At 48.0% G+C, this 14,321-nt stretch overlaps 1 protein-coding gene across 1 annotated transcript in view; it reads right to left on the reverse strand.

The window, feature by feature from the left end:
- Positions 1-1,364: 1,364 nt before the first annotated feature.
- PANX1 (pannexin 1) overlaps positions 1,365-14,321 on the reverse strand; it is a 46,566-nt gene continuing 33,609 nt past the window's right edge. The window contains exons 3-5 of the mRNA XM_027580381.2: positions 8,185-8,411; positions 6,444-7,102; positions 1,365-5,918 (exon numbers count right to left, since the gene is read on the reverse strand). Coding sequence (XP_027436182.1) covers positions 5,839-5,918; positions 6,444-7,102; positions 8,185-8,411 — 966 coding nt within the window. The 3' untranslated portion in view covers positions 1,365-5,838. The remainder of the gene's footprint in view (positions 5,919-6,443; positions 7,103-8,184; positions 8,412-14,321) is intronic.

The following is a 14,321-nucleotide window of genomic DNA, read 5'->3' on the forward strand; positions in this document are numbered from 1 at the left end:
TTTAGGCCCAAATCCATGAAGAGTCCCGAGGGCTTTAAAATGGTGGGGGTGAGGTAGGGAGGATTGGCAGGATCAGATCTGTATTCTCAAAAGTCCTGACAAGGAATGTAGAAGATGGTGAGATACAGTAAGACTGTAAGAGGAATTCAGGAAAGAAGTGACCAGAGCCTGTAAGATAGGATTACGAGTGGAACGAGGCCTCAGAAGGATGTTGAGGTTATACTATGAGCTCAGAAGAGAGGCTGGGATTTGGGGTAACTTCCTTAGGTGGCCCCACAATTCCCCTTATGTTCATGCCCTGCAGCATCTCCTCCCCCGAGTGTGGGCGGGACCTGTGACTTGCCTCTGAGTGACGGACTATGGTGAAGCTGAAGTGACTCTGCAGATGTAATTAAGCTCCCAAAGCAGCTGATTTTGAGTCTATCCTGAGGGAGTATCCTGAGTGGCATGACGTAAGCAGGTATAAACTCTTCCAAGTAGGGCTGGGCCCTCCCTGAGGTGAGACACAACCCTTATGGGCTTGATGACAAGAGCAGTCACGTTGGAGGAACCCACATGGCAGGGATGGGCGGCCTCCAGCCAACAGTCGGTGAGAAGCAGTCAGGCAGTCAGAACAGAAGGAAGTAAGTCCTGCCGGCAACCCGAGCTGGCTTGGAAGCGGCTCCTTCCCCAGCTGAGCCTCCAGAGGAGGATGCAGCCTGTCCACACCTTGCTGCAACCTTGTCAGACCCTGAGCAGAGGACCCAGCTCAGCGGCGTGCAGACCCTGGACCCTGAAAACCATGAGATGATAAAGAGGTGTGTTGCTTTAAGGTGTTAAGGTTGTGGAGACTTGTTCTGGAACCACAGGAACCGAGTGCAGCTTCCCAGGTTCCCTGCGGTGCCACTGTGGGGGGTGGCTGGGGAGCACAAGGAGGTGAAGAGGGCTGCCGCCGGCGCTGGCGGCTCACTTTAAGCCAGGCACCGTAATACCACTCTGGAGGGCCCAGATTTATCACCTACGGCAGCAAATTGTGTTAAGTCACCACGTATAAGGGAGTCTCCCTCTGGAGAGAGGCAGGCGGGCCAACCCATATTTAGTGGCATATTGTCTCCACTTCTTCCTCGCCAAGCCCCGGCACACAATCCCCAGTCAGAAAGCATGCGATCTCGGCTTTGAAAATTACAGACGCTGTGGGCCCTTCATCAAGGACTTTCTTCCTTTGGTTCCTGCCAGGTGGATGTTAAGTACCATGACGCCTGCTGAACTTGATGTATCCAGCAGAGAGGAAGAAGCCCTGAGCCTCATGACATTTCAGGACTCATCTCCCGTGACACCCTCCCTGAAGAGAAGGCAAGAAATATCACAAGACACATTTTTCGTTACTGAGAGAAGTTTTATTGAGGTGGGTGCAACACTGCAGAACGAAAACATCGTTTCTGCCTTCGCTACAGACACGGGCAGCCTTGGATCCCTCCTTAAGGGGAAGGCAGCTTGATCAGAATGCAGAACTTGGACAAGTGACTTACGTAGGAATCTAAAATGTCCTAGCGAGAACCACCAAACCGCAGAGCTTTCAAGATTCTTGTGCTTTTTTTAAGGATCATTTTCTAACACTGATACGCTGTCATCCTTTGATCTGTGTGGAGCAGAAATCGATCGTTCTTACCGAATGACACAGCAGAAAAGAACACGTGTATTTTTCTTTAAAAGTTTTGAAGATGTTTAGTCATTAAAAAGAACTTAAAGTACGCCTAGAGCACCACTCTACAGAACTCCATGAGATTGTAATTACAGTGCTTTCAAAAAGCCAACTTGTTAAAGAGGAATGGATGGCGTCCGCTTTTGTAGGGAACACTTGTGACACTGTCGAATTCTACGAGGATTTTCCTCATCGGGGGGGGGGGGGCAGGGGAAAGCTCACACGGCCTGAGAAACTCTAACAACTTTCAAGAACTCGAAGAACAATCACTGATCGAACTGCATGCTTTAAGTGACAGAGTATTTTTACACCTAAGAAGAGACCCTCCCCCCAAACAATACATTTCATTTCAAGCTGGCCGAACAAAACAATGGTGAATTATCATCTATTATGTTCCACAAGTGACTATCATTTTTGCCAGCCCTTTCAAGGTTTCACATTATTTGTGAAAAACAGGCCCCCCCTGGCCAACTGCCCAGAAGGGCCATTTCATCTCCATGCCCTCATTTGAAACCCCAATCAGCGCTAATTGCACATTTCAAATCAAGAGGTTGTTCTGGGAAGTGACTTGAGATCAGGAGCTTCAAAACTTCAATTTCGCTAATCACTGCAGGGCAACACCGAACTTGTACTGAACTTGGAGAGGGGCCGCAAGAAGCAGCTAAGAACTGCCACTACTTAGCCGCACAGACCTAGTCATTTACACAAATCTTCCTCTCTCCACCAGGAGGCTGAGGGAGTCTCCCCTCTCCTTTCCTGCAGAGGACCGTGTGCCTTTTCAAATCAGATCACAGTTGCTAACAAACGAGCCTTCTCCCAACAGCGTGTTCGTGTGTTCAGCAAATATTTACAGAATGCCTATGACCCGCCAGCCGCTGGGTTAGCTTACAGTACAGCAGATTAAAAACTGCCGTCGTCGTAAACCATCTATGGACCCGGGACGGACAGTAAGCACAATACCCCACTACGAACACACCTGAAAAAGTGTGCAACACTCCGCCCGTGGGAGCGTCCGCCCTGCCGCCCCACCTTGGCTCATTCTCGGATAGGACAGAGGCTCGGCTTCCACAGACCAAACACAAACATGCAACAAGACCTGCCGCACAGCCGGAAGCTGCTAGCATTTTCACCAGCACAACCACCAAGTCGGACAAAGCACTGCGCAGGTGTTCGAAGAGGCTGAACGGGGTCAGTGGCGGTGGCCGGGTCGCTCCAGGATGCTGCCATCCACCCACTGTCTTAACTGGCTTGTTCAGCCCGACTCTAGACAATGAGCTCCACTCCTCAGAAGGTACAGCACACTTGAAAGTGTGCAAACACGATCTCACTACGTGAACACAGCATGGAGACACTGCTGGAAGCAGCTGCTCCCTGCAAGGGCCGAGAGGCCTCCACTGTGGGCCGGGCGGCCTGGGCTCTGGCCCCGAGAGCACGCACAAGGACGGGCCCTGATGGTGCATTTCATGCTGTGTGTGCATCGCAGGGGAGGGTTTGTACCTTTTAAAATATTTCGGGTTTGTAACTTCCCAGAAGTCTGAAAAGGTCTACTCTGGATGTCTCTGCCTGTCCTGTGGTAAAAGCAAACAGGTGGCCGGACGCTGCTTTCAGGATGATTGGGTCCAGTCCCAGCTGGTGATTTTCTAGGAAGACGTGAGCCAGAAACAAAGTCAGTAGCCCTGGGGTCCTCAGTCACGATCTGTCTGTCCCTTTGTAGAAAGCACTGGACGACTCTTTACCCTCAGGAAACTGAGGCCTCGAAAGTCATCCTGTAAGCCAGCAACTCCCAGGGGATGGAGGAGTTCACTTTCCTGGTAATGCTTTCTCCCCATGCTGGAATGTAGGGCCGGGCATCCACCTCAGCCTCTTAGCTCCACGACGGTCATTCACGGCCAACCCCACAGGCAGCTCCATGTCCACCACAGACTTGCCCCCCCCCTCCCTGCCAGGGAAGGTGCAGAAGGCCAGTGGAGCCCTTCCTGGGCAAAACCACTCTGCTATTGTTTTGTCCCAGCTTCACACTGGAGGACTGGTGGCTAAAGAGCCTCTGGGAAAAACTACAACTAGACTCTCAAGACCAGCAGCTACAGAAGCTCTGGGGAGAGGAAAACAATATGGTGTCTCCCATGAACACAGAGCAGTTGCTGGGAGTTTTCTGCAAGGGCCTTTATCGTGGCTACTCTTCTTTGTACCTGCCTCTGCCTTTGCTGCTTGTGACTAGGCTGTAAACTCCTCAAAGATGGGGACCGGCCTTATTCGTTATATCCAACAGTCAGTGCCGAGCATGACAAGCATGACGGGCCCGGGATATCCCAGAACCTACTGGAGCTCAGTGTGTAGGAACAGGGAAGAGGAAGAAGGGTCAAGGACTCCAACTATATCAACTCTGATAGAAGGATTCCATGTGACAGGGCTGAGGGAGTTGCTGGTTTCCTAAAATAATGGATCTATTTTACCACTTCAAAGTACAAATTAGGGGCCACCTATAAAGAAGATGAAGCTTTTTGGGGGAAAAAAGTATATCAGAAAAAGCTCTCAGAAATCTTTTCAAATTATAAAAAGAAACCAATGTGGAGAGCTGTGATGGAACGCTTGGATATGGCGATATAAAAATGAAGGAAAATGGGAGTATTTAGGTTCCTACCATTTCTAAGTCACACTAATTCAACGGTAATAAATATCATGTAATAAGAATAATTTAAAGCACTGACTGCATCCTTAAGACTTATCATTAGCTTTCCATCTCAGACACCATCACAGGAGCACAACTAAAACCCGCTTCTGTGAGTATTCTGAAAAGAGAGTAGAGTATTCTCAGAATATTCTGAGCAGCTTATATAAATTTTGTTTTTCAAACGGTAATTAGATTAAGTAAACAACTCTCCCTAGGAGCCAAATGTAAACTTTGAGGTTCCTGAGGATTACTCACTTTAGTAATCTGTTAACTTCCTAAGAATAAAAACAGATCCACGGACAGAATTTTAAAGGGTTTTGTATAAAATGTAAACATAGTTTGGACCTATTTCCATGGTTAGAACTGGGAAAGGTTTTTATATACTCTGAACTGGCCTTAAATGTTTACGAAATAATGCTTGAGTGTTATATATCCATCTGTAACATTTATCCTCTAATTCTCCATCAACGCTAGAACATCCTTCCCAAATGGCCTCAGTTCTGACGTCCCAGGATTCTAAATTAAAATGAATTTTTAAAAGATGTGCTTAAATATAAATAAAATAAACCGTTAAGCTGGTCTGGTTCCAAGCACACCATATGGCAGATGTCATTTATACGTTCTGATCGTAAGAAGCAAAATGTCCCTTTTTTTTTCTTTTTTAAAAAGCATTCTGTGTTCTGTTCATTTGCTTAACATCCTGTTTCGAGTCTTTTGCTAAGAGAGGAAGGACCTGCAGAGAACCCCTTGGAAAACGGACTGAAATAGCCTGTTCTGTATGTCCAGATTTCCCCACTGGGCTCTGTGAGAAGCATTCTTTCCTGTACGGAAATCGCAAGTAAATGTCCCCGGGGCCCTGCCTTGCTCACCACGATTCCAGGTGGAGCGGTGCGGGGGCCCAGAGCCCTCCAGAGCAGAGCCGGCGCCGCAATTTCGGGGACAAGCAGCAGGGTGCACCACAGAGCCTGCGGGCACAGGAGCCTCACTGTCCCCAAGTGGAGGACACCGCCAACAGCAGGTACCCCGCTGGTCAGTGAATGGTTTTCTCGTGCAACAGTCGTTAAGGGCACATAGGAGATTCATGTTACAATTGTATCCTGACAGGTTTATTATTATTTCACACAACAAATACTAAAAGCCTACTGAAGTCCTTGCTGGTAGCTCCGAGTCTCACTGCAGCATCTCTCCAGAAAGGTGCTTCTTTGAGGCAAACAGGGCTAAGACTCTTGCTTTGATAAGCCTTCCCATCTCCATGGGATGAGGACTCATACATGTACACTTGCTGGGGTTGACCCATCTCCATGGTGCTGCTCATCAGGAGTTCATGAACCATTCTCCTAGAACGTTCTGTGGACCATCATTTTCATTGGGGACTCAATAAGGCATGCTCAGTAGCTCTACTGAGAACTGTCTGGGAACCTGACAGCCAATACAAATCCCATGTCACAGAAGTCACGGATCTCATGTTCAAGGGGAAAAAAAATCATCAGCAGGAAGAATCCAGAAGTCTCTGTCGAGCATTCGTCTCTCCGTTATTTACTTTAATTTCACTGGGTTCATTCAAATCTGTCAAAACAGAAAACAAATATTTATGACAAAAGTCACACAGCAGGAACCGACAGCATGAACTACCTACTCTTCTATCTCGTGTTCTTTGCCTTACCAGGGTTTGCTTCTTAGCCACATTTCAGGGGCACAGTGAAGTTAGGTGAGGGCTACGGTTAAATCAACGAATTTGTCTCTTTTGAAAGAGATGGAGAACAACGGGCAAGAGGCCCAGAGACATGGGGACAAAGCCCACAGAATGGACAAGCATACGCAAGAATGACAGCAAGGAGGGATGCCTGGGGCAGAGACCTCGAGAGAATGACCAGGAAGAGAGATCAGGAGAAAGCACACTTTCCTCTGGAGCTCAGGGGCAGCACCCATTCTTTCCCTCGGTCTCCCAGTACTGAGGGGTTTCACCTAAGACCGCACAGGAAAATGGTTTCCTGATGAGGGGCGGGGGCAGGACTGTTGCTCATTGGTGAAGGACGGCCACAAAGGTGCTCCGTGGGCCTCCTCAGCCTCTGCCCCGAGAGCTCACCCTACCTTTGAGCTCCGTCATTGGGTCCCCCGGCTCCTCTGTCGTCATTTCCACAGGCTCCGGTCTCTTGCCATCCATGACATCCATCTTGATCGTGCCAAGGTGAGTCAGAAGGAGCACTGGGTTGATGCCCTGGCCACTGCTCTTAATATTCTCCAGTACCTTCAGACACCTGTAGGACTTGAGCTCACTTATATTCTCCTCCAAGAAGAGGTTGTAGAGACTCAGGTCGTTGTACCCCTCCGACTTGAAATGCAGGACATCAAAAGTGGGCAAGATCTCATACACCCTGAGAATGTCTGTCTTCTGTCGGTAGGGAACGAAGAGCGTGTAGATGACCACGAAGGCCAGCAGCACATAAACCACGAGGTTGATGAGGCTGAGCAACTGGAAGACGCTGACGGCGATGAGCTTGCACTGAAAGCGATCGGGGATGGTGCTGTCATTTCTCAGGATCCCGGACTTGATGTTGCAGACAAACTCGTCAGACAGCGACGAGAGGCTGAAGTAATAGCCCAGGTAGGCGCACGCGGACAGTATGATGCTGAGCGTCAGCAACCGGCAGCCGATGTACTTGATGACTAAGTTCTTACAGTTCTTCTTTGTCTTCAAGTACTGCTCCACAATCGGGTACTTGAAATGGCTTTCAGAGATCTCCCACAAACTACAAACAACAACAACAAGGGAATACAAAAAAAAATTTATAATCCTTACTAAGATCAAATATCAAAGACGTAAACACACAGAATAGTATCACACTAAAAATCTCAAACACCCTTCTCCCTCCCTACCTTACCTCTGATTTCACTGGTGTATCAGGGAATAAAATCAGGTTTAAAAAAAGAAAAAGAAAAATTACAACAGAACACTCACCCTCTTAGTATTTTAAAGAAGGTCTGGTTAGTTAAATGAGTTATATTTGTAAATTCTTATAATGCCTGGCACCTAGTAAATGCTACATGTGGACCATTCTTATTCTGTTTTTAAATCTGCCATTTTCTCAGGTGTGCAGAATAAACAAGACTTTCTGGCCCAACTTGAACGCATGGGCCTCCTCCGGGCGAGGCGCGGGAGGCAGACCACTCCGTGGGTTCGGGGCTCAGACTTAGGGCACACGGGCCTGGCTGGGGTCCCAGCCCTCCCTCTGAAAGCTGGAGGACAGTGTTTTTATCTAGGGAAGAGGGAGGCAGTAAATCAAGGCAGTTAGTTGTAATGACGTGGTGAGGGCTGAGATAAGGTACCCAGAGAAAACAGTCTCTGGGATAGATTATTTTAAAAATGAGAGCTATTAATAGGATTACCCTTGTTGAGAACAAGAACCAGAGGAAGAATGTGAAAAAGACAAGGTGCTGCCTACTCGTTCCCCACTTCTCTCTCACCAGTTCTCCAAGCTCAGCAGCCCCATAACCCTCTGCGCTTCTCCATTACGGAGTAGGTCACAGTCAGCAAGTAGCTGGTGCTGTCACCTGTCACCCCAGCTACACATACCTGCCTTTCAGAACATGAGACAGTGGCATTCCCCTCAACAAGGCAAAGCATCTGGATGTGACGACAGGTGCTGGGGCAGGCAGGTGGGATGAGATTAGGGGAGAGCGGGCCTTCCTGGCTCCCACAGACGGCTGCAGGTGGATGACAACCCCCCACCCCCACCTACTATAGTGGGAACCCTAGGCCCAGATGGGCAGGAGGAGGGCTGAGACCTCATACCCCAAAGCCTGCCAAGATACCTGCTGGGGGCTGAGTTACCTTTGCCCCATGTTCTCAGGAAGCCCCGGAACGGGGCCAGCACCATCTCTCACGTCCTGATCATCATACATGCTCTTTGCGGCTTGAATTGAGCGGTTGTAAACCTTATCAAGTTCTTCCATGATAAACTTCAAATCTGAGCAAAGATGAGGAGTAGCTGCAAAACGCCAGAACAGGGAGGGCAGGTACAGGAGGATGGCCACCAGCAGCAAGATGTAGGGGAAAAACTGAAAAACAAGACAGCCAATCAGGGGATCCACAGACCCCTCACCTCAGGACCCTAAGGGTCCAAGTGCTGCTCTCCATTTTCTCGTTTTGAGACCAATGTGCATGCCCACGTCAAGGACGGAAATCGGGCTCATTTCCTCATAACTACTTAAGGCTAAACTCATCCACCCGGGTACAAAACCATCACTTTTTTTTTTTTTTTAAATCCCCCTTCAACAGACTTTAATTTGAAATAACTGGCAACTACGTGGTGACTGACGCATGGCGTCTCCTCCCTAATCACAGAAGGAAACAAAAAAATAAAATGACTTCCATGTCCTTTAGTGTAATCCCTTAATAAAATCCCAATTAAGGAACAGGTAAATGTCACAGTGGGCTCTCTGGTTTGGGGGTTGGTTTTCACTGCTGTGGTTTTAGGAGGTCACTAATGTTCGAGCTCTTTTCTTCCCCCTCTCGCTACAATCTGGGGAAAATGACACAGAAATGCCAAACTCGCCCAAAACAAATGAGAAAAATTGTGGCTTCAGTGATCCAGTAATCACACCATCAAACAGCCGGCCTAAGCAGTTAAACTTCACAGAATGCAGAATGGACCGTCCATGCCGGGAGAGAGTGGAGGACAGCCCGACACCCTCACTATACAGCTGAGTGACCTCAGGCCCAGACAAGCCAACCGCCGTGGGCCACAGCCCCACAGAGAGCATCTGGATGTGGATGTATGTGCAAAACAAACCCAAGGGGATTCCGGAGGCAGGGAAAGCAAAGAGCGCCCAGTAACCAGGGCCGCTGGGCCGTCGGGAAAGGCTAAGCCTTAAGAGAAGGCAGAGGAAGACAATGAACTATAGTTAGCATGGATCTGAATTTAAGTTCGGCTTTGTGTCCTTGGGTGCTGAGGTTCACTGAGCCTCTGACTCTCAGGTTCCCGATCTACGGAATGGTCGTGTAATAGAGGTATCATGAAGATTAAGTTAGATAATGTGTGCAAACTGTTTAGCGTGGTGCCTGGCGTGTAAAATGTACTAGAGCACACAAGCTACAACCAACGGAAGGGCTACCTCATGGACACATCATATCTTTAGTCCTCACAGAGACCCTGCTAAGGCCTTTATTGATGGTTTCCCTTCACAAAGGGGATGAGGACTCCCAGAGTGTCCTCTGGCCACAGAGCACAAAGCTGGAGCGGGGGACAATATGAAGCCTGCCCTCTCTGAACCCAGAGCCATGCCTTTTCCACCACAATACCGCACAAATTATTTTACTACTCTGGAAAACTTCTCCCCGTCTTTGGATTGGTCTCTCCCATTTCCTCAGAGCTGTAGCAGTGAGGGCCTCGAGAGCACAGAGAACTCCCACCCCACACATCTCTGAGAGTGAGCAGCAGACCCCACACTGGGCTTCTCGCCATCCAGTCAGATGTACAGAAAAGTTGCAAAGACTGTACAGAGTGTTCTCGAATGACACACAGCTGGTGTTCCCACCGTTAACACTTTACATTTCCGTGGTCCACTTGTCAAGACTAAGAAGCCGTCATTAACTCAATTTCAGACTTGCACTTGGGTTTCTCCAGTGGTCCCAGCGTTGTCTTCTTTCTGCCCAAAGATCCAATTCAGGGTCTGTCAATTGAGTTGTCATGTCTCCCTCGTCTCCTTGGTTCTGTGATAGTTTCTCAGGTCTTTTCTTGTTTTTCATGAAGAATAATATTTTTTCTAAAGATTTTAAGTCATCTCTATAGCCAACGTGGGGCATGAACTCACAACCCCCAGATCAAGAGTCACACGCTCCACTGACCAAGCCAGCCAGGTGCCCCAAAATAGTTATCTTTAAATGTATAAAATAATACCTAAAAGTTCACAAAAGTAGATAATTGAGAGTTATCACATTAAAAAAGAAATTTATATGTGCTTATTAACACATTTATTAGGATCTGACACATGGTCTAACACCCAACTTTGAAGTGGTGAAGGTCTCTGTGACAAAATCACAGATGCCACTAACATCATTAGGGATAGTTGCCTGCATGATATGTATTTTTCAATGTTAAATTTTAGTTAGAGATGCATAAAAGCCCCCTTGCCGATACTGCCTCCTCCATCTGGGGTTCTGGCCTGGGATGGGCTTTCTCAAAACCATTAACCCGATTTGCAGAGGCGTGCTGCACCATGACATGTACAACAGGCTGTGATCCGAGGAATTCTGGCTACGTCGTTCATAGTTGGCTACAGCGAGAAACACCTACTCTGAAGGGCGCCTGTTAGCACAAAAATTTAACCATGTGAGACAGTCTGTGCTCCTTCCAGAACCCTCTAAGAGAGCCAGGCATCTTCTTGGGGAACTACAGGGAGAACGCTATTTCTAATCTGGGGCTGTGGGATACCTTTACAAGTCACTTTTGTTTCAAAGCTATTTGAATTAATAGAATTTTACCTCAAACTGTTCTTCTGGATTAAAAAGTGACTGTTTACAGTCTGTGGCACTTTTTCCAAAGGCCTATGTGGTGCAATAATTAGTACCAATGAATAGATCAGCTATAGCTCATTGTAATTGGAAAAATGAGTGTTTAAAGCTATTACACATTGGGTGTTTGCTTTCTCCTCAGATATCCTCATACCTCAATCACCTCTGCAAGCAAGAAATGCAGCTGAATAATGCCCCATTGCTTGGTTTTCTCCACAGTTAAGCCTCTTGTTTCTTTTTCATCAAAAATGAAAATGTGACTTTCAGTGACTCTGTAACAAGGTGGTATTAAAATCAGTTCAATAGAAATGGGAATCCAAAAAAGCATTAAATTATAGTCTTTAAAATCCTTTTGTCTGTGTAAGGAGCATGGGGAAATTGCCGAGCTTTAGGGATGGGAATGGCTGGATGGGAATGGCTTTGTTCATGAGCTCTGTCTGCTCCAAACGAGGTCTGAGACACTCGGCATCTCTCAAAGCCATGGCCACACAATCCTGTTATGCGGTTCATGTCAGCACTGAGTGCTTCCAGTGACAGCGAAGCTCCTCAAAGCAAAGTAGAACCAAACGGCAGCACAATTTCCAGTCTGTTTGCCTTAAAAGTTTGTGTTGTTTCTGTAAGGGGTTGTAGAACAATAGAACTTCCAGAAGAAAGGAAGCCTGGAGGGGCTCTGGTACAACCTCCCTCTGCATTCAAATCCCCTCTACCTCGTGGAAGGTGAAGATGGGTTCAACTGAGGACTGAACAGCTCCTCCCCTGAAATGTATGTGCTCATGGCCTATGGCACTAAATGCAGATGGGTAAATCCATTTAAAAAATTCTGGGCTGGGGGTACCTGGCAGGCTCAGACAGTGGAGTGTGCCATGCTTGATCTCGGGGTTATGAGTTTGAGCCCCACGTGGGGCATGGAGATCACTTAAAAAATAAAATCTTAAAAACAAACAAAAAACCCATCAGGCCTGGGAGCAGGGCCAGGTGGGAATACCAGCTAAAAAATAAAACTTTTAAGTGGTGGCCACTAAATACGTAGGTACTTAAGTACTAAGCAACGAGAAATGTCCTTCGGAAGATCAGGGAAGGCTTTACAACAGAGGTGACATCTGAATTAGGTCTTCAAGTACAGTGAGGCAACAAGAACATACAAGAATGCTATTCGTACATTAAGATTCCACTCAAATTTCACCTTTTCTGTGGCCCTTCGGATGCACACTTTCCTCTGCGTGGAATTCTTTCCCCTTTTCTGCCCGGTGAATTCCTATGCATCCAGGGGACCAAAGCAAACGAGCAAGCCGACAGTGAGGACGTAGTAAGAGCTGAGGTTGGAAGGATGTACTAGGTTGAATGGTGTCTCCCCGCTAAAACTCACGCCCGGAACCTTAGAACGGGACCTCATTTGGAAATACACCACAGCCTGCCAGCCACCACCACAAATGAGAAGAGAGGCACAGAGTTCTCCCTCTGAACCCCCGGAAGGAACCCACCGTGCTGACACCTTCATTTCCAACTCCTGGCCTCCAGAAATATGAGCGACTAAATTTCTGCTGTGCCAAGCCACGAAGTGGGTGGTAATTTGCTACAGCAGCCCTAGGAACCCCTACGAAGCGTAAGCAGGAACTAAATTATGACGCCCTCGGCTTCCCACGTCATAGGCAATGGGAAGCCCCCGGTGCAGGGCATGATGACAATTTATTTGAGAGAGATTACTGCAACCGTGGAGAAGGGAACCCAGTGGGAAGGAGAGAGACAAGGCAGGAGGTTAGGATGGCAGAGCGGCGGGGAGCGCCATACGCTGGGCTGAGGCAGCAACAGTGGGGACGGGGGGAGACGGATGTAAGAGCCACAGAGCGCAAGGAGCAGACACTGCCCACTTGGAATTGACGGATGGGAAAGGAAGAAGAGAGGCTAATTCTGGGTTTCTAGCTTATGCAAGGGTGTGGGTGGTAGTACCACTAGTTGAGCTAAAGAAACAAGAAGGAATGGATTCCAAGCAGAGGGGAGTGAGGTGGGAGGCAGCCCGAGGAGATGAGAGCTTGTGAACGTAAGATACCCATACTCAAGAACTCAAATCCTAGTGGAGATGTGTAGTAGGCAGCTGAAAATAAAGGGGAAAAATCTGGCTGACCTTACGATTCAGGATTTTGTAGCACACAGAGATGGTCGAAGCCAAGAATGGCTGGGCTCATCCAAGGAGAATATGTAGGAGGGGCCAAGAGGGGCAGGGAGGGACACGGGATCCTGACCTGACGGTGGGGCAAAAAGAGAACGCTGGAAGAGATGGGAAGTAATGGTCTGAAGGCAGGAAGCAGGTAAACCAAGAACAAATTGCACTGGGGAAGTGGTATAAAAAGAAACATGGGAGATGTCTGCTCTTGGCCACGTCTTGTTCAGACAGTAACTCACTTTGAAGATAATCCCAAATTTGGGAAGTCTCGAGTGCAGGGCTATGCAGAAAGGCTAGTGCATCCGCGAGCAGCTTACAGAGGACAGAGAAGAAAGGCAGGTACTCCATTCTACTCTGCACTCAAGGGAAGACACCCGATACCCATCCCCAGGCTTCATGACTCATGACATTCAGGGAGGGTCCTGGCACGAGGAGAGACCTAGGGAAGAGAGGATGGTAAGCAGAGCATTTGTGTGTGGAAGCAGAAAGAGGCTCCTGACAGCAGAATCAGAACCAAGTCATGAGGAAGCAAGGACAAACGCTCCTAAAGATCTGTATGAAAATGGAACAAACTGTTCTGGGAGGCAGGGAGTTCCCTTTCAATGAATCATCTGGGAGGCCTTTAGAATTCTCCATCAGGGGCGGGCAAACTTTTTCCTATAAATGTCTGTGAGCCAGAGGACCTCTGGTGCATACGTGAGAGTAGATGCAGGAAATGTGTAAAGGAATGGGCATGGCCATGTGCCACTAAAACTATTTGCAGAAATAGGTGATGGAAGTGCTGGATTTGGCTGGAGCATGTACTTTAGAGTTTGTCAGTCCCTTGCTCTGGATCCTTGTTTCCCAGAAAGTGGTCCACAGAGCAGCAACTTCAGGATCACCTGGGCAATTGATGGGAAGAATGCAGGCCCCATCAGACCTACTGAACCCGAGTCTACATCTCCACAAGGGCCCAGATGACTTAGGGGCAAAACAGTTTGCGAAACATGGGTCTAGATGAGTGGTGCCCACAGGGGAGCCCAAGGCGAGCCAGCAGTATCAGCATCTCCTGGGAAGCTGAAGAAAACCAGATTCCTGGCCCTCAGGATCCTGGATTTTCACAAACCGCCTCCTCCACCTCCCACCGGGGGTAATGCTAAGGTTTGGAAACCTCTCTTCTGGGAGTCTCAAAGGATCCCTCCAAACTAAGTTTCAGTGAATCCACTTAAAGATTTGTCCATTCTGTTAATTTTATTTTCTTGTTCTGTGGCTTTTTTTTTCAGCCAAAACCTTGCTTTCCTGTTTCAGAAAATAA

The sequence above is a fragment of the Zalophus californianus genome, chromosome 11 (assembly GCF_009762305.2).
Source record: "Zalophus californianus isolate mZalCal1 chromosome 11, mZalCal1.pri.v2, whole genome shotgun sequence".
NCBI classification, from domain to species: domain Eukaryota; kingdom Metazoa; phylum Chordata; class Mammalia; order Carnivora; family Otariidae; genus Zalophus; species Zalophus californianus.